Raw genomic sequence first — 17422 nt, 5'->3', positions numbered from 1 at the left:
AGAAGAATATGCAGAGCCAAAGAGTATAAGCATGGAAGAGACATCAAAGCTGAGCAGCTCAATCTAATATTTTCTTGTATGGACCTTAGAAATTTTTTGTCAAAGAAGTAAAATGTACCTTTATTCATCATTTGCTTTGTCCTTTCTTCTTTGCACACAGTTCTAACAAAATAACTTTTTTCAATAGCTTTGCACATTGATAGTAAACAATTTTTGAAAGGCCTATTGATAACATTCTCAAAACATGTACCTATGGCATATCTCAAGCAGGATATCCAAATTACTACAAAACAAATGTAGAGCTCTACCCCTCTGCTTCCACCATACCAACTTCCCAGTTTGTTCAACATAGAGATAATGATGTGCAAGCAACACCTCAGATAAAAGGAAAGTAAATGGAAAAGTTTTAAAGTGTGTGGACACTTCTCATGCTTATGTGCCTCATTCAATTAAAAAAATATAGAAGGAAAAGAATAATTGCCTACAAATTTACCATAGTAAGAAAAAAGCTTTCCTGCAAAATGTAGAATATAATAAAATATAATTTTCTTTTGAGTTAGTTATCTAGAGTCAAATCAGAAAAGTTTATGAAGCTCTAAGAAAGATATAGGAGCTCTTTACTTATGTTTGAAGCACCAGTAAAAGATGCATGCATGATATTCACGGAACTTGACTCCTCCATTGGTCAAAACACAAGAACTGAATTTCTTACACATAGAATAATTATATTAGATGTAAAATTCATTGCCTTGAATCTAGATCAGCATGCTACATGAATGAATAGGAAATTTAAAAATAATAAAAGTTTAATAATAAATTATTGAAATGGATAATATATATTACTTATAAAATGTATTACACACATGCTAGTGTTTCTATCATTTATGAAATAAAAGTTAATAATTCATTAAATTAGAATAATTTAAGAATAGTTAGACTTAACAACAAAAAACTGATTTTATTAATATAGGCACTTGTCAGTCAGGACCATCAACTCATTTCTTACATTGTAAGGCATCATGACAATATTAGGCTGTAACAACATTCAGTTATTATTAATTTGTATTGAATGTGAACTGCGATTCTGAATATAATAGATTCTTAATACTTAGAATAGACTACATTATTACGTTAGAATAGACTACATTATTACACACACTTCAAAGACGCCCACAGAATTTGTTAATTTAATTTCAGACATCAGATATATTTGGTTTTGGGCTATCAATGCACATAAAATTAAAGCTGCTAACTGAGCAAGAAGAATACTAAATTATAATCACCATAATTCAAAAGATACTGAAAAGATCTTTGACAATTTTTAGGCTTGGGTAATAACACCAAGCCTAATTCTTCACCCTAGAGTAGTTATGTTGCCTTAAGAGAAGATATTCCTGATTTTTGCAACAGAAGTAGGATCAGAACAAGTCCCCTTTCCCTGGAGGATTTTTTACAATCTTAATGAGTGTTATGTCGATACAGGCCTCAGAGGAGTATACTGAGTATAGCTGATGTAAATACACCTGTTTTTAAATTTGCTTTCTCACCAAAGAATGAAAATCTAGGGCAGAGGATATGAAGGATACAAATGGAACGTTAAATGTAAGGAAAGCAAATTGAAGGGCATTTTATTTCCTAATTGCTTGATCTTAATCCACTTCAGCCTGTTCTTAATTTAAGGATATATCCCAAGACTTAGCTGTCAATCATAACATTCATTATGACTTGCCTAACTTAAGGTAAATGAAATGAACAGGCATAAAACATCTTGTTGCAAATCATCGTCTACAGGCTGAATTGAGAAAACAGATTTAAGTTGTCTTGAATTTGCCAGAGCTGAAGGTGCTATTTAGAAATGTGTTCACTTTACTCCCACACTTGCTAACTATTTGTATGATATGTATTAAAGCTGGGGTTTTAAATACGAATATATACTTATATCTCCATACACTCATACATTTTACCATATTTGTTATAGCTGTGCTTTGAAGTACTTAAGGAAATATTTTCATTAACAAAAAACTGAAGTAAAAATGCCACAATCTTTCATCACTGAAAGCCAAATAGACTATTTTTTTTACTATTTTTTCCAATAAAGTAATGTTTTAGCCTAGCATTACTGTCTTTCTCATGTTGTAATTGCAACAATCTAATGCCAAGATATTTTAGCTTATCTGTAAAGGTAACAAAGGGAAAGTTTTTTAAAATTTTGTGGGTAATAAATTATTAGCTTGTTCGTTCTGTAACAGACACAGAGTTAGTTAACAGATTAAGCTATTATAAAATCTAATGTGCCTGGAACAAGTTTCAGCAAAACATACTTGGAAGTTTGCATTGACATATACTTCATATTTATAAGAAACATATGTATTTTGCTTTAGTGAAACAGTGATATTTTGTAGGTTGTTCAGAAAGATTTGTGGCTATAAGTTAACCTTCACCTGATAAGAAAATTCATCACTGCACATCAGTGTATAACACTGAGGGACAAATACTCCATTCTACTCAGTTATTTAAGGGTCTCTAACCTGTACAGCAAATAAACAAAAATATTTTTATATATTGTAATTTTATGTTATAAAATGACTGCTGAAAACCATCTACCTACTACATTTTCAAGGTATTATACACACCAAAAATCCACTTTCAGAAATTCAGAAAAGGTTTCCCCTTTACTTTTAAATACATTTTAAACATAAACATCTAAATATGGTATCCATTTCTCTGCAACAATTACTATTAGTTTACTGTTTTAGATGTGCTAAGAGATATTTTTATGCCTACAATTACGTTAGCACTTGAGATTGCAGTCATATTTCAGTTTTATTCTTCTTAAGTAAAAACATATCAATTATCTCCATTAGCACTCACCTACAAAGGTAAGTAGAATCACCAACAAAAGGATAAGGGCACAGATGCATGGAATCAAAATTAGGAGCAAAAGTCGGAGGAATTTGGCAGAGGCCAGTTTCTGAGAGCAACCATCCCCCATATTATCCTCATTGGTTCTTAAAACCTGAAAAACAAAAGTGCACAGTTTTATGATTCTGGTGTCACTAAGTAACTCCTGTATTTACGTGCAGTCCTGCCACAGAATAAAAATATGATTTAAATATGCRCTGTAAACAGCTTTTAGAATCTTTATGAAAAGATATATAAAAACTGGCTTTTGTTAGAATAATCTATGTTATCTATTTTAATTCACTCTGCAATACATCTACAAATCCATAGCTTCACTAAAACTTCTAAACATTTCTGATGAGAAAGGCTAGACATTTCATTTGGAAAATGTTAAATGTATAGTAAATTTTAAGTAATACAAATTAAATATAGCTTATTTTATATTCAAAATAATTATTAATTATTCAAGAACTCCATCTGTTTCTTTCATTAAGGATTCAAAAAACTATTATCATCTTTGTTTTAAGTGACAATAGCAGTGATAAGGACCATTCCACTTATTATGCATAATAATATCTGTATCATTTTCAAAGGACTTTACAATACTAGAATTCTTTATAGTATTCTGTGGTGCTAGTTAATAGTATGTTCTGCAGTATTAATGGAATATGGAGGAATAGAGCAAAACAATTTTCTGAATTCAGCTGAGCTGCACAAAATTAAAAAAATGAACATGTACAAAATATTGAACACAACTCCATTAAGATCATGATCTCACATACTAGAAAAATATTATACTTTTCAAGTAGGAACARCAAAACTAAAAATTTTAGACATACATTACTAGCAAGTCTAAAACAGTTACTTTGAAAATAATACATTTTAAATTCAGAATTGACGTTAAAAATATTTACAATTTTACCCTTAATAAGATGAAATAGGACTATAGAATTATTAATTCCAGACAATGTCACCCCAAAAGATGACTCATCAGTTGAATATGATGAATAGTAATGAATAATAATTCAGCCTTTCCATTTGGAAGTTCTATCACATTGAAGCTGGCCTCTTGTTTTAGGGTTACAGGCAGTGATGGGACACAAGATTGTAAATGCATCCATTACCCTGTCAGTGTCTTCCCAAACAAACAGGCAAGAACCTCAAGAGACAGAGGTCTGTAACATCAGCCTTGTAAATGACCATCTCCAGATGTTATGCCCTTCATTGTCTCTGTTATAAATGCCTCTCTGTGAAGAATAGGTTATCAGATCTGGAATTTTAACTATTTCTGAAGGAATTGTTCCACAGAGTCTGTATTTAGACCTCTCCGAATGTTAATGCTCACTTTCCTGCATTATCTGAGAAGACTGTAGGAAAAAGTGGGATTTTCTGTCATTCTACAATGCCTTGTGTTCCAGCTTGAAACAAAGGTATTTGTAAAGCAACTTTCCATATTAATAATAGAATTTTCATCTGTTCTTCATGCCACTGGCTACAAGATGCTGCAAACACACTAGGAGTGAATGAATTGCCTTTGTGCAGTTTCACTTTTTTTTTTTTTTTTCCTGAAACTACTAAACAATGAGTGTTATCAGACCTCCTTGAGAACCATTCAGTGCAGTATCCCATAAGATTTTTTCTGTTACTTTCACCACTCAGTGCATAGATCAGATAACATGGAACACTGATATGGTAACAATGTGGTAAGAGGTGTTAGCAGCATCTCATTTGATAACCACTGCACCTTCTTTCTATCACAGTGATTCAGTCTCAGCAGTATCCTATTGCTAGGCTCATCTAGAAAGAAGAATGTAAGCTGATGGTCAACTTAAAGATGACAGTTATCTGAACATTTGAAACAGTCAACTCAGGTGAGAATAACAAGGCTGGCAGCTCTGTCTACTGACAAGGTTCACCTTGGGTAAATTGGCAGGATCTGCAATCTGATCATCACCATTTCCTACAAGCAGCTAAAATTAGAATAGCTGGGAGGGTGAATTGGTTATCATATGTGTTTTTCTTAATCTACATATTATTTGGAAGTTGAAAAGACTGCAATTTAAGATTTTGAGGTATCTCAGTAAATTACTTCTCTTACCTGAAGGTAATAAGGGTTTAGCTCTGTTGGTTAGAGTGTGGTGCTAATAATGGGTTGTGGGTTCGATCCCCGTACGGGCTACTCATTTGTAGGTTGGACTAGATGATCTCCAGAGGTTCCTTCCAACCTTACCAATTCTATGATACCTCACATATCCAGGCATGGATACACAGAAGGATTTTGGTGGCTTTTAGCAAACTAAATCTAAGCAATAGCTGGAAATCCCTGTTTGACTTTGTAACTTCTTGAAGTCCACACGTGTGTACATTTTGACATTAAAGTCTTCAAGACTACCTGAAGTTTTGCTTCTGGTCATGTCCAGATAGGGCAGCTCAGCAGTTCTTCATGGCAGGTCACTGAATTTTACAACCTTGGCTGGAACCTATTATATTGGTCCCCCTCAGGAGCTCTGAGCACAGGTAACACAGGAATAACACAGCTCTATTATTAACACAGCTCTCCCAAAACAGCTGCCAAAACTATTTTTGAAAGCACAGCTAAAGGTAGAGAAAATGATGTAAAGTTGTCCTCTCCATCAGTGCAGTGATTTCAGTGCTCTCACAGAAAAAGCAGCAGTTGACCTCAATTCTCTCTTCAACCTGAAGCAGTTAAAAATGATAAAGATCTACTAGTCAGTAGAGTATCGCAACCATCTAAACATGGGCTCCTCCAGAATTGGGCACATTATCCCTCAAAGTCGTTATACTCTGTAAAAAAAATCCACAGTTCTGCTGAGCCAGACAATAGAGAGCACAACCATCACTGCATAGTCCAGTGATTAGGGCACGCAGAAGCTGACTCTTAGTCCCTTCAAAAGAAAAAGCGTAAGACCCAAATCACCCTCCTAAAGGAATGATTCCCAAGCAAAATGAAGTTCTTGAAAATGCCAGGTAAAAGTGCCCAGCTCTACCCACTGTACTATACATGCCGACCCATCACTACACAAGAGTTTATCTTGAGAGTAAAAACCTTAGGTCATCAGTAAACCATGGAATTGTATTCTCAAAGAACTAAGAAAAGCAGAAGGAGTATAATCACTGATTGTATTTGATCTTAATCACTCAGGGCACATGTATATAAGTAAGAGCAAAGCTAATATCACATTTTGAGTTAAGCTGGGAGAAACATGAAATATGTGCGTGCCAGTGAAAATAGTGAGCTTCTGAAATACCTTGTTTGTATGTTCCTCTGTTTCTATGAGAAATATTTTAAAGGCTAGTGGCATTGTGGATACTAGCCACTCTAGGCAAATGTCTGCTAAAGACCTCAAATATTTTTCTTATTAATTCCTGAGAATAACAATAAACCTCAGCCTTTGCAATGACAACTTACTTCCACATATTTTAAAAGGGACTGATGTATCCAAATTTACTTTTAGTGACTGCTCAAGAAAAGAATGCTGGATTGTGAAAGACATGCTTCTCTAACCACCACGAATTGCTAGTTTTGTATAATAACTAAGTAAATATTTATAGGCCACTAAACAGCATGTTCTATTTTCATTTTCTACGGGAAAAGACCTCAGAAAAACACTAAACCTATTTAAAATCATCATCAGTGACTCAATAAGCATAAACTTAATAAATGCCATTTTTCCACCACTTGAATATCTGTACGAGTTTTTTCTCATCAGTTTCTGTGGCGAATATGAAATAACTAGAGGTAGTGCTAATGGTTCCCTATATCATCAATGAAAATGTAATGAATTGTCCTGGAGATAAATACAAATATATTACACCTACTCTTTTGTATTCCCAGGTATCATTTCTTTTCCTCTTGCTACCAAATACTGTAACACCCAAGGAATACATGCACCAATTTTAAGTGTTCTAGTATGCCAAAAGTATCTGCATAAACTTCAGATATGCTCTGTCCTCCCAATTCTTATTTCCCAACAATTTTCAGAAGGCTTCTGGTTTAGCTATGGATCCACTACAGCTTTGTACCTTTCTTGTAGCCCTTTTTTAGATCAGTAGATGACAAGGAAGCAGGGTGCACTTCAAATCTCACTAAAAACTTGAAACTCCTGATCCCCAGTAGTGACAGACTTGAAGAGAATAACACCCCAAAGGGACTATGAATCCAAAAATAGACATATCAAATGGAATCTTTAGAAAGAAATTGGCCTGTAGAAGGAAGCAGAGGTGCTACATGCTTGTCCAGTCGGCCCACTTTAGGGACCCAGGTTAGTGGCTAAGAAAATAAATTAATTTCCCTTAGCTCCCTCTGTAGTCAATAGTTTCTCTGATTCATTCTCTAAGTCTGAAAGACTGAGGCACCTTCCAGAAATACCTTTACCTTCCCTTCCAAGCGAAGGGCAAGAAGACTGAGAAGCAGAATCCTTGAGGGTAGACTGAAAGAAACTAACTGTAAATACAAGAGGGGTTGGTATGGAAGAGATTTAGCACAGTACTGCAGCAAAACATGTTTTCAGAAGTTAAAGAATATGGATTTAAGTTCCCTTCATACCATCACTGTTAATTAAACTGTAACTTTCACCTTTGACAGAACAAGAACATCATAGAATATCTGATTCAAGAGAGTCTTCTTTCAATTAAATGATGTATACAATGTAGTCAGGAAATTTCAGTGTTTGGTTTTCAAGGTGAAAAGTCATTTGCTTTTAATATAATCAGTTTCTACATTAAATGAGGTGTTAGAATACAGGATGCTTAAAAACATAAGATATTTTTTTCTGACAGCTAAGACATTCTGTCCCTAGTGAAATGGTATTAAGTGCTACTCACGTGAGTGCCATTCTTTCAGTATTGACTACAATAAAGGAGTACAAAGTAACTAGGAGCTAATTTCTGTTTAGATTTTTTAAAAATCCTACTCTTACTTAGGACTGCTGAATCAAATTGCTTTACTACTCACACTCAATCTTCTGAAATCACAGGGGCAGAAAAAAAGTAAGATGGTAGAAGAACACAGTCCCCTCTGAATATAGAAAGACTGAAAATTCATCAGGCCAAAATTCAGAACTCGTCTTCTGCAAGAAGAGGAAAAGTCGACTGTGAAGATGGCATTTCAGTAATATAATTGTGAGATTATGTCACAGAAATGTCAGATTACATTAAGATTTATGAGTGAAAACTCTATGGTAACATGTAGTCTTCCTTTTATACACAAAAAGTATCTGAATTACTAATCTATAAAACAACTCGAATCAGGGTCTAAGTACTTGACAAAAAACATCCACCAATGTTATCATCACAAACCTAACAGGTGTTCTTCTGTCCACAAAGAGGGACCACTAGGGCAAACAGTCTACTGTCAGTATGCTGGGTCAAGAAATAAAAAATATAAAGAAAAACAAAAGAAAACTGTTGTATCATAAACATAAAAATACCTTGAGCAAGCCATACACCAAGGTACAATACAATGATTATATTTGAAAGAAGACAAGAAAGAAGTACCACAATAAAATATAGAAAAACGTTGTTAGGGAACCAAAAAAATGGGTAGCCTTGTAGAGGTCCTCACAACATCAYTGAGGAATCTGCTATCAGGCCAAGCAATTATTTGTGCATGGAAAACATGTTAGATTATGAAAACTATCTGCAATTCTTTCCATATCCTTGATAGTGTTCTTGTTCTAATGTTGAAACAGTGTTCCATATTGTCAGTTCTTGTGATTTTATCAGGAATCTTATGATGCTATTCTTAAAGCCCTAGGTATTGTATTCACGTGAAGGTGCCAGCCACTTCAGCTTTGCTTAACCCCAAAGAGAAGATAGTTTGAGGTTCTCATTGTTACAGAGGAAAAACTGAAGGTGTAAAGTATACTCATTCTTAAACCTCTTTTTGTCCAGCTCATGATATTTAAATGCCATGGAGTGAATAACGGAAGTTGAGAATATCCTACAGTTTTCAGTGGTTGTGTCCTGTTCAGAGGGAAATCTGGGAATAAGCAATGTAGTTTTTGATTATTTTTCCTTCAAAAAAAGTGTAAGACAAAGCTTCAACAATCTCTGTAATGAGTAGAAAGTGTACGATTAGTCATCCAAAGGTAGGGACCAAGGAATAGGCAAAAAGTCTCCAAGTAAGAGAGACATCATATAAACCTAAGTGCATCCTTCTAAAAAAAATATTTAGCTGATGGTAGGTGCCAAGTCCACCTGGACTCTTTTGGCTGAAGCAGAAACCTGAAACATCTTTAACCTTCACAGCCTATTTCTTAAATCAAGGTAAGTAGAGATAATCATATGCCAGTAATGATTCTTACAGAAGACACAATGCGTAACGTAAGGTGATTGTTTGCCTTTTGGGTTACCACAGAGACTCCACTTGTCACTTTTCCCGTTCAGGCAACCCTTCAGTCTACATTATTCCCCCATGAAACACAACATACATTAACATCCAAACTAGGGAACACTAAAAGTCACTGATTCAGACAAATGAAAATGTTGTKGTATTCTTTTCTTGACTTCTGCAGCATAAGCCTGGGAGTCTTAATTCCTGACAAATAACTTCAGAAGTTTTGTGTGCTGAAGAGACAGCTTTGGGCCTAAGAAACTGGTGGATATATGCATGAGAAGCTGAGAAGAGACAAGGTGATATTCAAGTATGTCTCATGCCTCTCTCTGACAGCACAATTCTGATGCTCCAGCTTCAGTTCAAGACAGAACTAGGGGTAAATTCGATGAAAAAAATCCAAATACAACAATGGTGTTCCAATATTTSTGCTTTTGAGACTCTGAACCCACCAGCTACAATTCCTTTGGAGTATGCCTTACAATGCTGTGCAAACACGCTTATTTCAGATCCCTTAGACATACTCATCCTTGTTTTGATTTTTTTAGATGAGGTACTAATAGTAATTGTAATCACTGACACAGTGATACAAATCTGAGTTTTTGTTTGGGATAATAGATGAATGCCATACTGCCAATGTTCTTATCACTGCTAATATCTTAAAGTGTACCATTGGTTTAAAAGAGTGCTAGCTGCTGATACACTATTTCCTTCATATTCATTCCTGTTATCCCTTCTGAAGGGTTTTGAGAAATGTGGAAATAAGCTGATGGCTCAAGCATAAGCACTACAGCCAGGAGATCTGTAGATCTGAGGAGTTTAGTCACATTCCATCTAGATTTTTGGGAAAGACTAGTGTGTTTTATTTCTGCAGTGCAGTGGATTATAAAGGCACTTAGAAAAGCACCATTTGATACTGAAAGAAATGTAAATAATTAAGATGATATTTGGTCTCCCTAAGAAGATTTGATTTAGAAATGGGAATGTTATTCACGTGCAAAATATCGACATTAAGAGACTTTATCAAATACAAGTGAGCTATGCCTAACTTCTCAGAAAAGGTAGAGGAGGTGGAAATGAAAGGACTTCCTTGGACTCCAAGTACCTAGTGTGATATCAGTAACTGCTCTCCGTTTCTTTTAAACTGAGAATAAGACATGTCACTTAACCATTACATAACATCAGTTCTGAGCCTTCTCTGGGGAGAAGGAAAAGGATATTTATCACTACCAGAGAGAAGCAGTGATACTGTTACTCTCTTGAGTAGYAATATCTTTCTTTTTCAAAGGAAATTTTTAAATAATTTACTTTTCAAATGGAGTGCTGCTGAATAACAATTCTATTTTGTGATAGTGCTGTTTACCTGCTTATTTACATATAGTGCATATTTACAATTATGTACGTATTTATAATTTCGCTGATGTAAACTTGCAACTACAACAATGGATGCTTCCTGTGTTGGAAGCCACATTGGAACTTTGTTGACTTTTCATGAACATTCAAATTAAGAAATAGTTCAACTGATAGCAAATGTTACAGTTCTAAGCTCTCTCTTTATTATTAATGGCAGCTGGTGGCAAAGATATGTAATGATGCCATGTCTCATGAGCTAAGCAAGATCTAATAAACATATGGAAAATATCAAAGTTTTTTCAAAAACTGTCTACGAAGATATTCATTTTAAGAACTAAATTGTGGTTAGCATTATCTGGTATTTCTCAATACCAGAGTTTGAACATCCTTTCAGGCTACCTCAGCAGGCAGTGGGAAAGTTTTGAGGAAAATTATTCTTTAATTAATAAAGGATTTATGCTTGGGGGAATTATTCATTTTTTTCTGAGTTTCTAAAGTTTGCAGAGATTACTCATTTGAAAGTTTAAATAGTGTCATGTTTTTCTGAGCACACCTAGAGACCACTTTAATACCTTCCTGGCTACCCAGAGGTTCACTGCACCTCTGAAAAAGAAGTAAAAGAAATGAAAAGAAGTTTGCTAAGTAAGCAGAGTAGTGATGGCAAGTCTCTAGCTATACATAGCCATAATTCATAGTTGTACAGGCAGGGGAGAAACTAACAGGACTCACTTCAAGTTCCTGCTTTGTCAGGAATTCTATGAGCAGATGCAAGCACAAGAGCCATTAACATCAGAAAGCAAAAATGGAAACCATTAAAATAATAATAATAATAAAAGCTGGCTAATTAGTACAACAAAAATATGCTGAAATAAACCTTTTTGGGGGAAAAAAGAAAGCTGAGTTAAAGGAATACCTCCTCCTGAAAGCAGATTTCAAGCCCGGAAAACAAAAAGCAACAAAAAGAAATTCTGCTTGTGCTGTGTGACTCACATTCAGTGAATCAGTCACTGCCTATGTAGAAATCCTACCAGACATCCTATCCCAAACAAGACAACTAGATCTCATTACTGGATCTATCTCTTTTTCTTTTAATCCCTGAGCAGTAGGCTTAGCCTTTTGAACTTGAAGATAATCAGTATATCGTGTATATACCATGCCTATTGTTCAATATACAATTATTTAACATTTAAGCCAGGAGCTTGGTATGAACTGGATGCCAAACTGGAATGCAAGCTACACAGACGGTAAAGTCTTCTTAAAAGCATTGGATACTTATGTTTCATGTACTCTTAATTCTTTTTTTCTCTAAAATGTATATATTATTCTCAGATTATGAACTTTTGCTAAGAAGAAATTAAAATTTTGAATTTGAATGTGTAATGTTGTCTTTGCACTACTGACTTTTTTCTGAATAGTGAATAAAAAGATAATAACTCTTGGACCAAGGATAGCAGCAGCAGCAATATTAATCAAAGGAAATGCTGTGGCTTAGAGTCAAAGCAAGGCTCCACCTGTCCAAGACAGCTGAATTCTTATTTGTCCTTTTCTCAGAAATGAAAATGGAATTGAACAAGGTCACTTACAGGTCACTAACCTACTACCTATAAAATTTAGAGGTGATTAATTCATTTTTCAGTAGGATGCCATATTGTTCAGCAACATGTCATTTTTGAACATTTCATTTCAAAGGGAGAGAATAAAGAAAGAGAATTGAAACTACCAGGCTATCTTGACAGAGATAACTAGAAGAGGTGATTAGAGAGTAAACCTACTCATTATTGTCTAAACTATGAATAATGTGTTGATAGGAAAAAAGAAAATGTGTGTTAACAAGCCACTTATGTTGATGCAAGTTTTTAATGATTACTTTGATAGAGAATCAGATCTTTATGAATTGCATAAGGATTGCTAGGATAAAAACTTATGTCTAATCATGTAAACAATAATGATCTGATGAATCAATTTGTCAGAGAAAAAAAATCCTACAGTGTTCACGGCTTGGATGAAAACTTAAAACTATTCAATTTAATTGCCACTCCTAGAACAGGAGGCATTTTTCATATTTTCCTTAGGAATCTACAAAAAAATCACACAATAATCCTATCTATGATGAGGAAAAAGTAAATGAAAACCATCTGGGTTCTTAGCACTTCCAGGCCACTATGAACAGTATTACATAGACTCTGACTTTATAAGGGAAAGCAGAAAAGTTAATAATTTCTAAACGGATGCAGTCTTCATTTCAGACTTCCCTTCCAGCCTTGTTTGCCTGTACTACGAATTATATAAATTACCACCCTCTGAAATGGCCCAGCAGGAAAACACTTAAGCTTAACAAAGGCATTTACTACTTAATTCTACTGCTTAATTCTTTTGTTACAAATCAAATAGAAAAAGGATATCTACTGCACAGTTTTTGATTTTTTTAAGATAAATTATCCATTCGGACAACATTCATAAACAAACAGGACTAGTGTCCTCAAAGTAGTAGGCTGTCCCTCAACAATGCTTACAAGCTGTGCTCTTCCTGAATTCCAAGGCTCCATTTTTCTTGAAAAAGTAGCAATTTTTAGACTGAACAGTTAAATTTTCTTCACCTAGTGAAGGTACAGGATCACTGGCAAAAATGCACTCATCCAACCTGACAGTCTTCTTTCCCACTGGTTTACAGGAGCTCTCCCTCATAGATTATTCTATAAGGAAAAGTATAGAGAACTTCCTCAAAGTTTGTCCCCCACTCTGATGCATTTTGCTCAGTTGTGAACAAACATACTTTCCCAAGCTGACATTACTAATGAGATGGCCACAACTCCTAGATAATTATAGGATAATGTGAAAACAAATAATGACAAGTATTGCTTTAAATTGTGGTGGTTTGAAACCACATCTGAGGACAACCTATCTTTTTAGTGGAACAGTCTTCTGCCCAGGGTAGACACAGGCTGAAACCTAATTCAGGATTTCAGAAGCAGCAACATTCTTACCTCTTTTCAAAACAGCAAGGTCTTGCTTGATCATTGTCTCACCATTATTTTTACTTCTAGTGCATTAAATCGTTATCCCTGTTTCTTTCATGTTTGTCCATCAGAAAGACAAGTTAACATTAAAAACATCACTTGGAAGAGAACTGTTTGTTCCACAACAGAATAACCAAAATGAAATATATTGCTATCTGACAATTTAAAGGGGCGGGGGGGGGGGGAGGAAACACCTTTAGAGTATTCAAACGCACATCTGTGCGGACGCACGAGGAAGCTCTCAAAGCCGCGGGCCTGCTCGGCAGTTGGAGGAGCCGAGCCCACCCAGTTGGAGCCGTCAAGGTGAGAGGAGCCGTCAGCGAGAGGAGGGGGGAGCCGTTAGCGCGGGTGGAGGGGGAGGGCCGTTAGCGCGAGAGGCCCATGCGGTCCCCAAAGTCACCCGTTCCCGGCGCTAGGACCTGCTGGAGGGGCTACCCGGTTGCTCTATTTTTACGACGGTATTTTTTGCGTTCAGAGTTTCCACTGCAGGCGGCCCCGGTCAGGGGATCCGCTCTGCCGGGGGAATCTGACAGGTCAGCCCAGCAAGTTATTTATAGAGGGGCGTGGGGCAGAGAGAAAGGATGCGAACGGCATCATATTCTTATGTCGCGGGGCTGAGAAGCGGGAGGGTCACCCACGAACAAGCTGCCGCCGGGAGCTGCGCTTGCCGGCGCGGGCTGCGCCTCCGCCCGCTGCGCCGCCCCTGGCGACCAGCTGGAGGACACCGAGGCCGGGACGACGCGGTGCCSAGGAGCCAAGACAGCTACCCTTGCTCAGACCAAGACCCAGGAGCGCCGCCTTCCCTCTTTTTCCCCCCATCTTCCCTCACATTGCCCTTCAGGAGGTGAGCTCAGACATGGTTATCCAGTCTCGTGGTTGCACATCCTGACAAGAGGAGGAGGACTTTTGTCCCCTGGTGTCRAGACAATTTCTCAGGAGAGTCCCAGATAAAACTGTGCTCCCTCAAATGGTAAACAATGACTGAGGGTAACTAAGGAAGAAAAGGGAGTGGAGCTGGTCTGGCATTGGCTTTCAGAGGCTCTTCTGTGCTTGAAGGCCTCCTCAAGGAGGATTTAAGCTTTCATTGCACTACTGTGATAACCTGTCCATAAAATGGGGTTATCATGCACCCMTTTTCCCTGCGCTGGAGAATTGTTTTTGATGAGGGTAAAACTTGGACAGAATAGAAGCAGCAATATTTCAAACTATAATCAGATTGCTGCCCTCAAGACCTGCTGCTTAGCTGCTTAGTCCTGAAGGCATTTAAAATCAGGAGGTGTCCAGCTGCTACATTTGGAAGTGCTTAAGCTGCATGTGCGTGCCTAGAACTGCCCAACCATAYGTGGCCTGACACCCACTGTACCAAACACTGGCTGGCAGTCTTCTGTCCTCATAAGCATTTGCCAAGGATACTTGACACATCGACGCAATTCAACTCTTCCCACACAGTAGAGCTGCCATCTTTTAAAACCTGACCACACCAAGAGATAGTGCCTGTTGCTTCACAGCATGTGCTGTGTGTTCAGCCTGAAAACAGAAGACCTGGCATCCATGGCCTCCAAATCCAGGTGTGGGTCAAACCTATAGCTCCCATTTCTTAAGGAAGTGCCATTTGTGCTTATTTGGGTGACTTCAATCTGCTGAAGCTGGCCTCAGTGTAGTAAAGTCCCACAGAGCTCATGCAGCTGCTGGGACACACCACTGGATGCACTGTCTTCCCAGTTTTGCATGAAGTTTAGAATTCAGCGTTCACTGATTAGAGCTTTTACATAGCGGCAAGAGCAGGAGCTGCTGGGATTCTTTGCCAGATCTAACCTTCCTGACATTCCCTTGCCCAACTCTGCCCTCTTTTGGAAATACGATTGCCTCTCTGGTGTGGGAGAGTTCTGTCCGAGTATTTATCCACATCAGCCTCTGAAAGCTCTCCTCTCTTGGCCATGGAAGTAATGACAAGAAATTATGTGTCCGGCAATATGTGGATTCGGTGTAACTGCAGGACAGTAATGTTCCTCGGGGGAGCAGAGTGCTAAGACTTAAACATGTATATCGTCTTAGCAAAAAAAAACAAACCTCCTATAGTGAAGTCTGCATTTTTGAGTAATTACTGGCACTATTTACAGTCATGGCTTCCATTCATATCTGCAGACATCATCTAATATACAATTATCATCTAAACAATAATACAGATACAACAAATTGCCCAATGTGTATTTATAGTGTACCTCCAATCCTGAAACATTTCAAATCAGCTTATACCTTTGATTCACTATACACTCTGTCTACCACAGGCACACAGCAGAGTGCCAGCAAAGATTTCTGGAGAGGAAGCAAATGCTTTCTTCAGTCCTTCATAGTCCCAGGCTCCAAAAGATGAAGGAAAAACAACATTTTGTCTTAATGGTCCTATCAGATACTAACAGAGCACAAGCAGATTCCTCTTATCTGGAGAAGTGAACAGTGCAGCTTGGCTTTTTTATCACCCCAAGAGCCTTCTCAGGAAAATGAGTTCTGTGGGCTTCATTAGAAAAGCTTACCTGATTAAAGATTATATATGAAGTTCTAAAGGTCGGGCTCACAGGAAGATAAGCTTGGCTGTTGGAGGGACCCCTATAACTGACTGATAAAGTAGGAAAAAATAGTAAGGTATATTTCTTTTTTATATAAGTTTTTGACATTGTTTGTGATTCCTGTCCCCCAGAGGAGTTCAAATTCCTACAGATCTTAGAAGTCCAATACCTTCAGGAGATGTCACCAGCTTTTACAGAGATATATAGGATTCTTTAGTGTCTTGCATTACCTTTTGCGGTTGTTTATATTACTTCAATGATGCATTCATGCAACATTATTGTCTATGCTACATGAATGACAGTACCTAAGAGGCTTATAACATAGGACCTAAAGAATATATTGCAAAAACAAAACTAAAGAATTACAGTTTAATACTGCTGACTGGTTCATCTTGTAAGAACACAGGAAGGGTGTAAGTGGCCATATGGAAAAATCCATTTCCATAGTTCAACTGCTGAAAGCTAAACCTTCCCAAGAGACCCCATGAATGCATTAAAAGCACTAGATATTTGATTTCATTTCAGAGTTTCACTACTTCAGCCAGACTGCTAATAATTTAAAATAAAGGTTAATTAATTAATCATATGCCATGAAATACCTCCAAGGACTCTGCATTTTGAATCGAGTGAAGGACGGATTCTACCAAAATATACTGCCGTATTTACAGGCTTAAAAAACGCTTTTAAACCATTTTTGTCGCATATAGAATGCCTTCAAAGGGCATTAAGTTCTGCCACTCCCTTTCCAGGCGCTGAAGCCTAAAGCCGTCGAGTGAGTTGAARGCAACGGGTCAGGCAGAGGCGAGCACCGCTCCTCGCGGGGTCTGTAGCCAGCGCTGCCCCCGGGGCCGCGCCGACGCTCCTGCGCCCCCGCGCAGGCTCCCGCGCTGCAGCGCCCCGCGCCGGCCCCGCCGCTCTTCTCCCGCCGCCTCCGCCGCACGCCGAGGGAGGCGCCGGCTCCCCGGGCGAGGCCGCGGAGGGAGAGGAGCGCGGGCTGGCGGGACAAGCGCCGGGCAGGCTCGGGCAGGCGCCGCGTAGCTTTTCCCACGCAGAGAGGCGAAGCATCCTCCTCCCCCCCGGCTCGTTCCTCCCTCCAGGGAGTGCGCGGGAGGACGGGAACACCCGGGTTATCCCCCTTGGACACTTGCAGCCACCCGGGTATTCCGTTTCTCCGGCACGGATTAACGGCCCGTTTTCGCTTCAGATTTCGCACCTCCCCCTATTCCCCC

General features: G+C 37.9%; 1 protein-coding gene across 4 annotated transcripts in view; it reads right to left on the bottom strand.

The window, feature by feature from the left end:
* CORIN (corin, serine peptidase) overlaps window positions 1-17422 on the bottom strand; it is a 146320-nt gene that overhangs the window by 127862 nt on the left and 1036 nt on the right. For all 4 annotated transcript variants that reach the window (XM_085322797.1, XM_085322799.1, XM_085322800.1 and 1 more), the window contains exon 2: window positions 2872-3016. In XM_085322797.1, coding sequence (XP_085178923.1) covers window positions 2872-3016 — 145 coding nt within the window. The remainder of the gene's footprint in view (window positions 1-2871; window positions 3017-17422) is intronic.

Source organism: Rhea americana, unplaced genomic scaffold, assembly GCF_003343005.1.
Source record: "Rhea americana isolate MKP2758 unplaced genomic scaffold, rheAme1 scaffold_8, whole genome shotgun sequence".
Lineage (NCBI taxonomy): Eukaryota > Metazoa > Chordata > Aves > Rheiformes > Rheidae > Rhea > Rhea americana.
The sequence above is the reverse complement of the archived record's forward strand: the minus strand, read 5'-3'. Positions and strand labels throughout refer to the sequence as shown.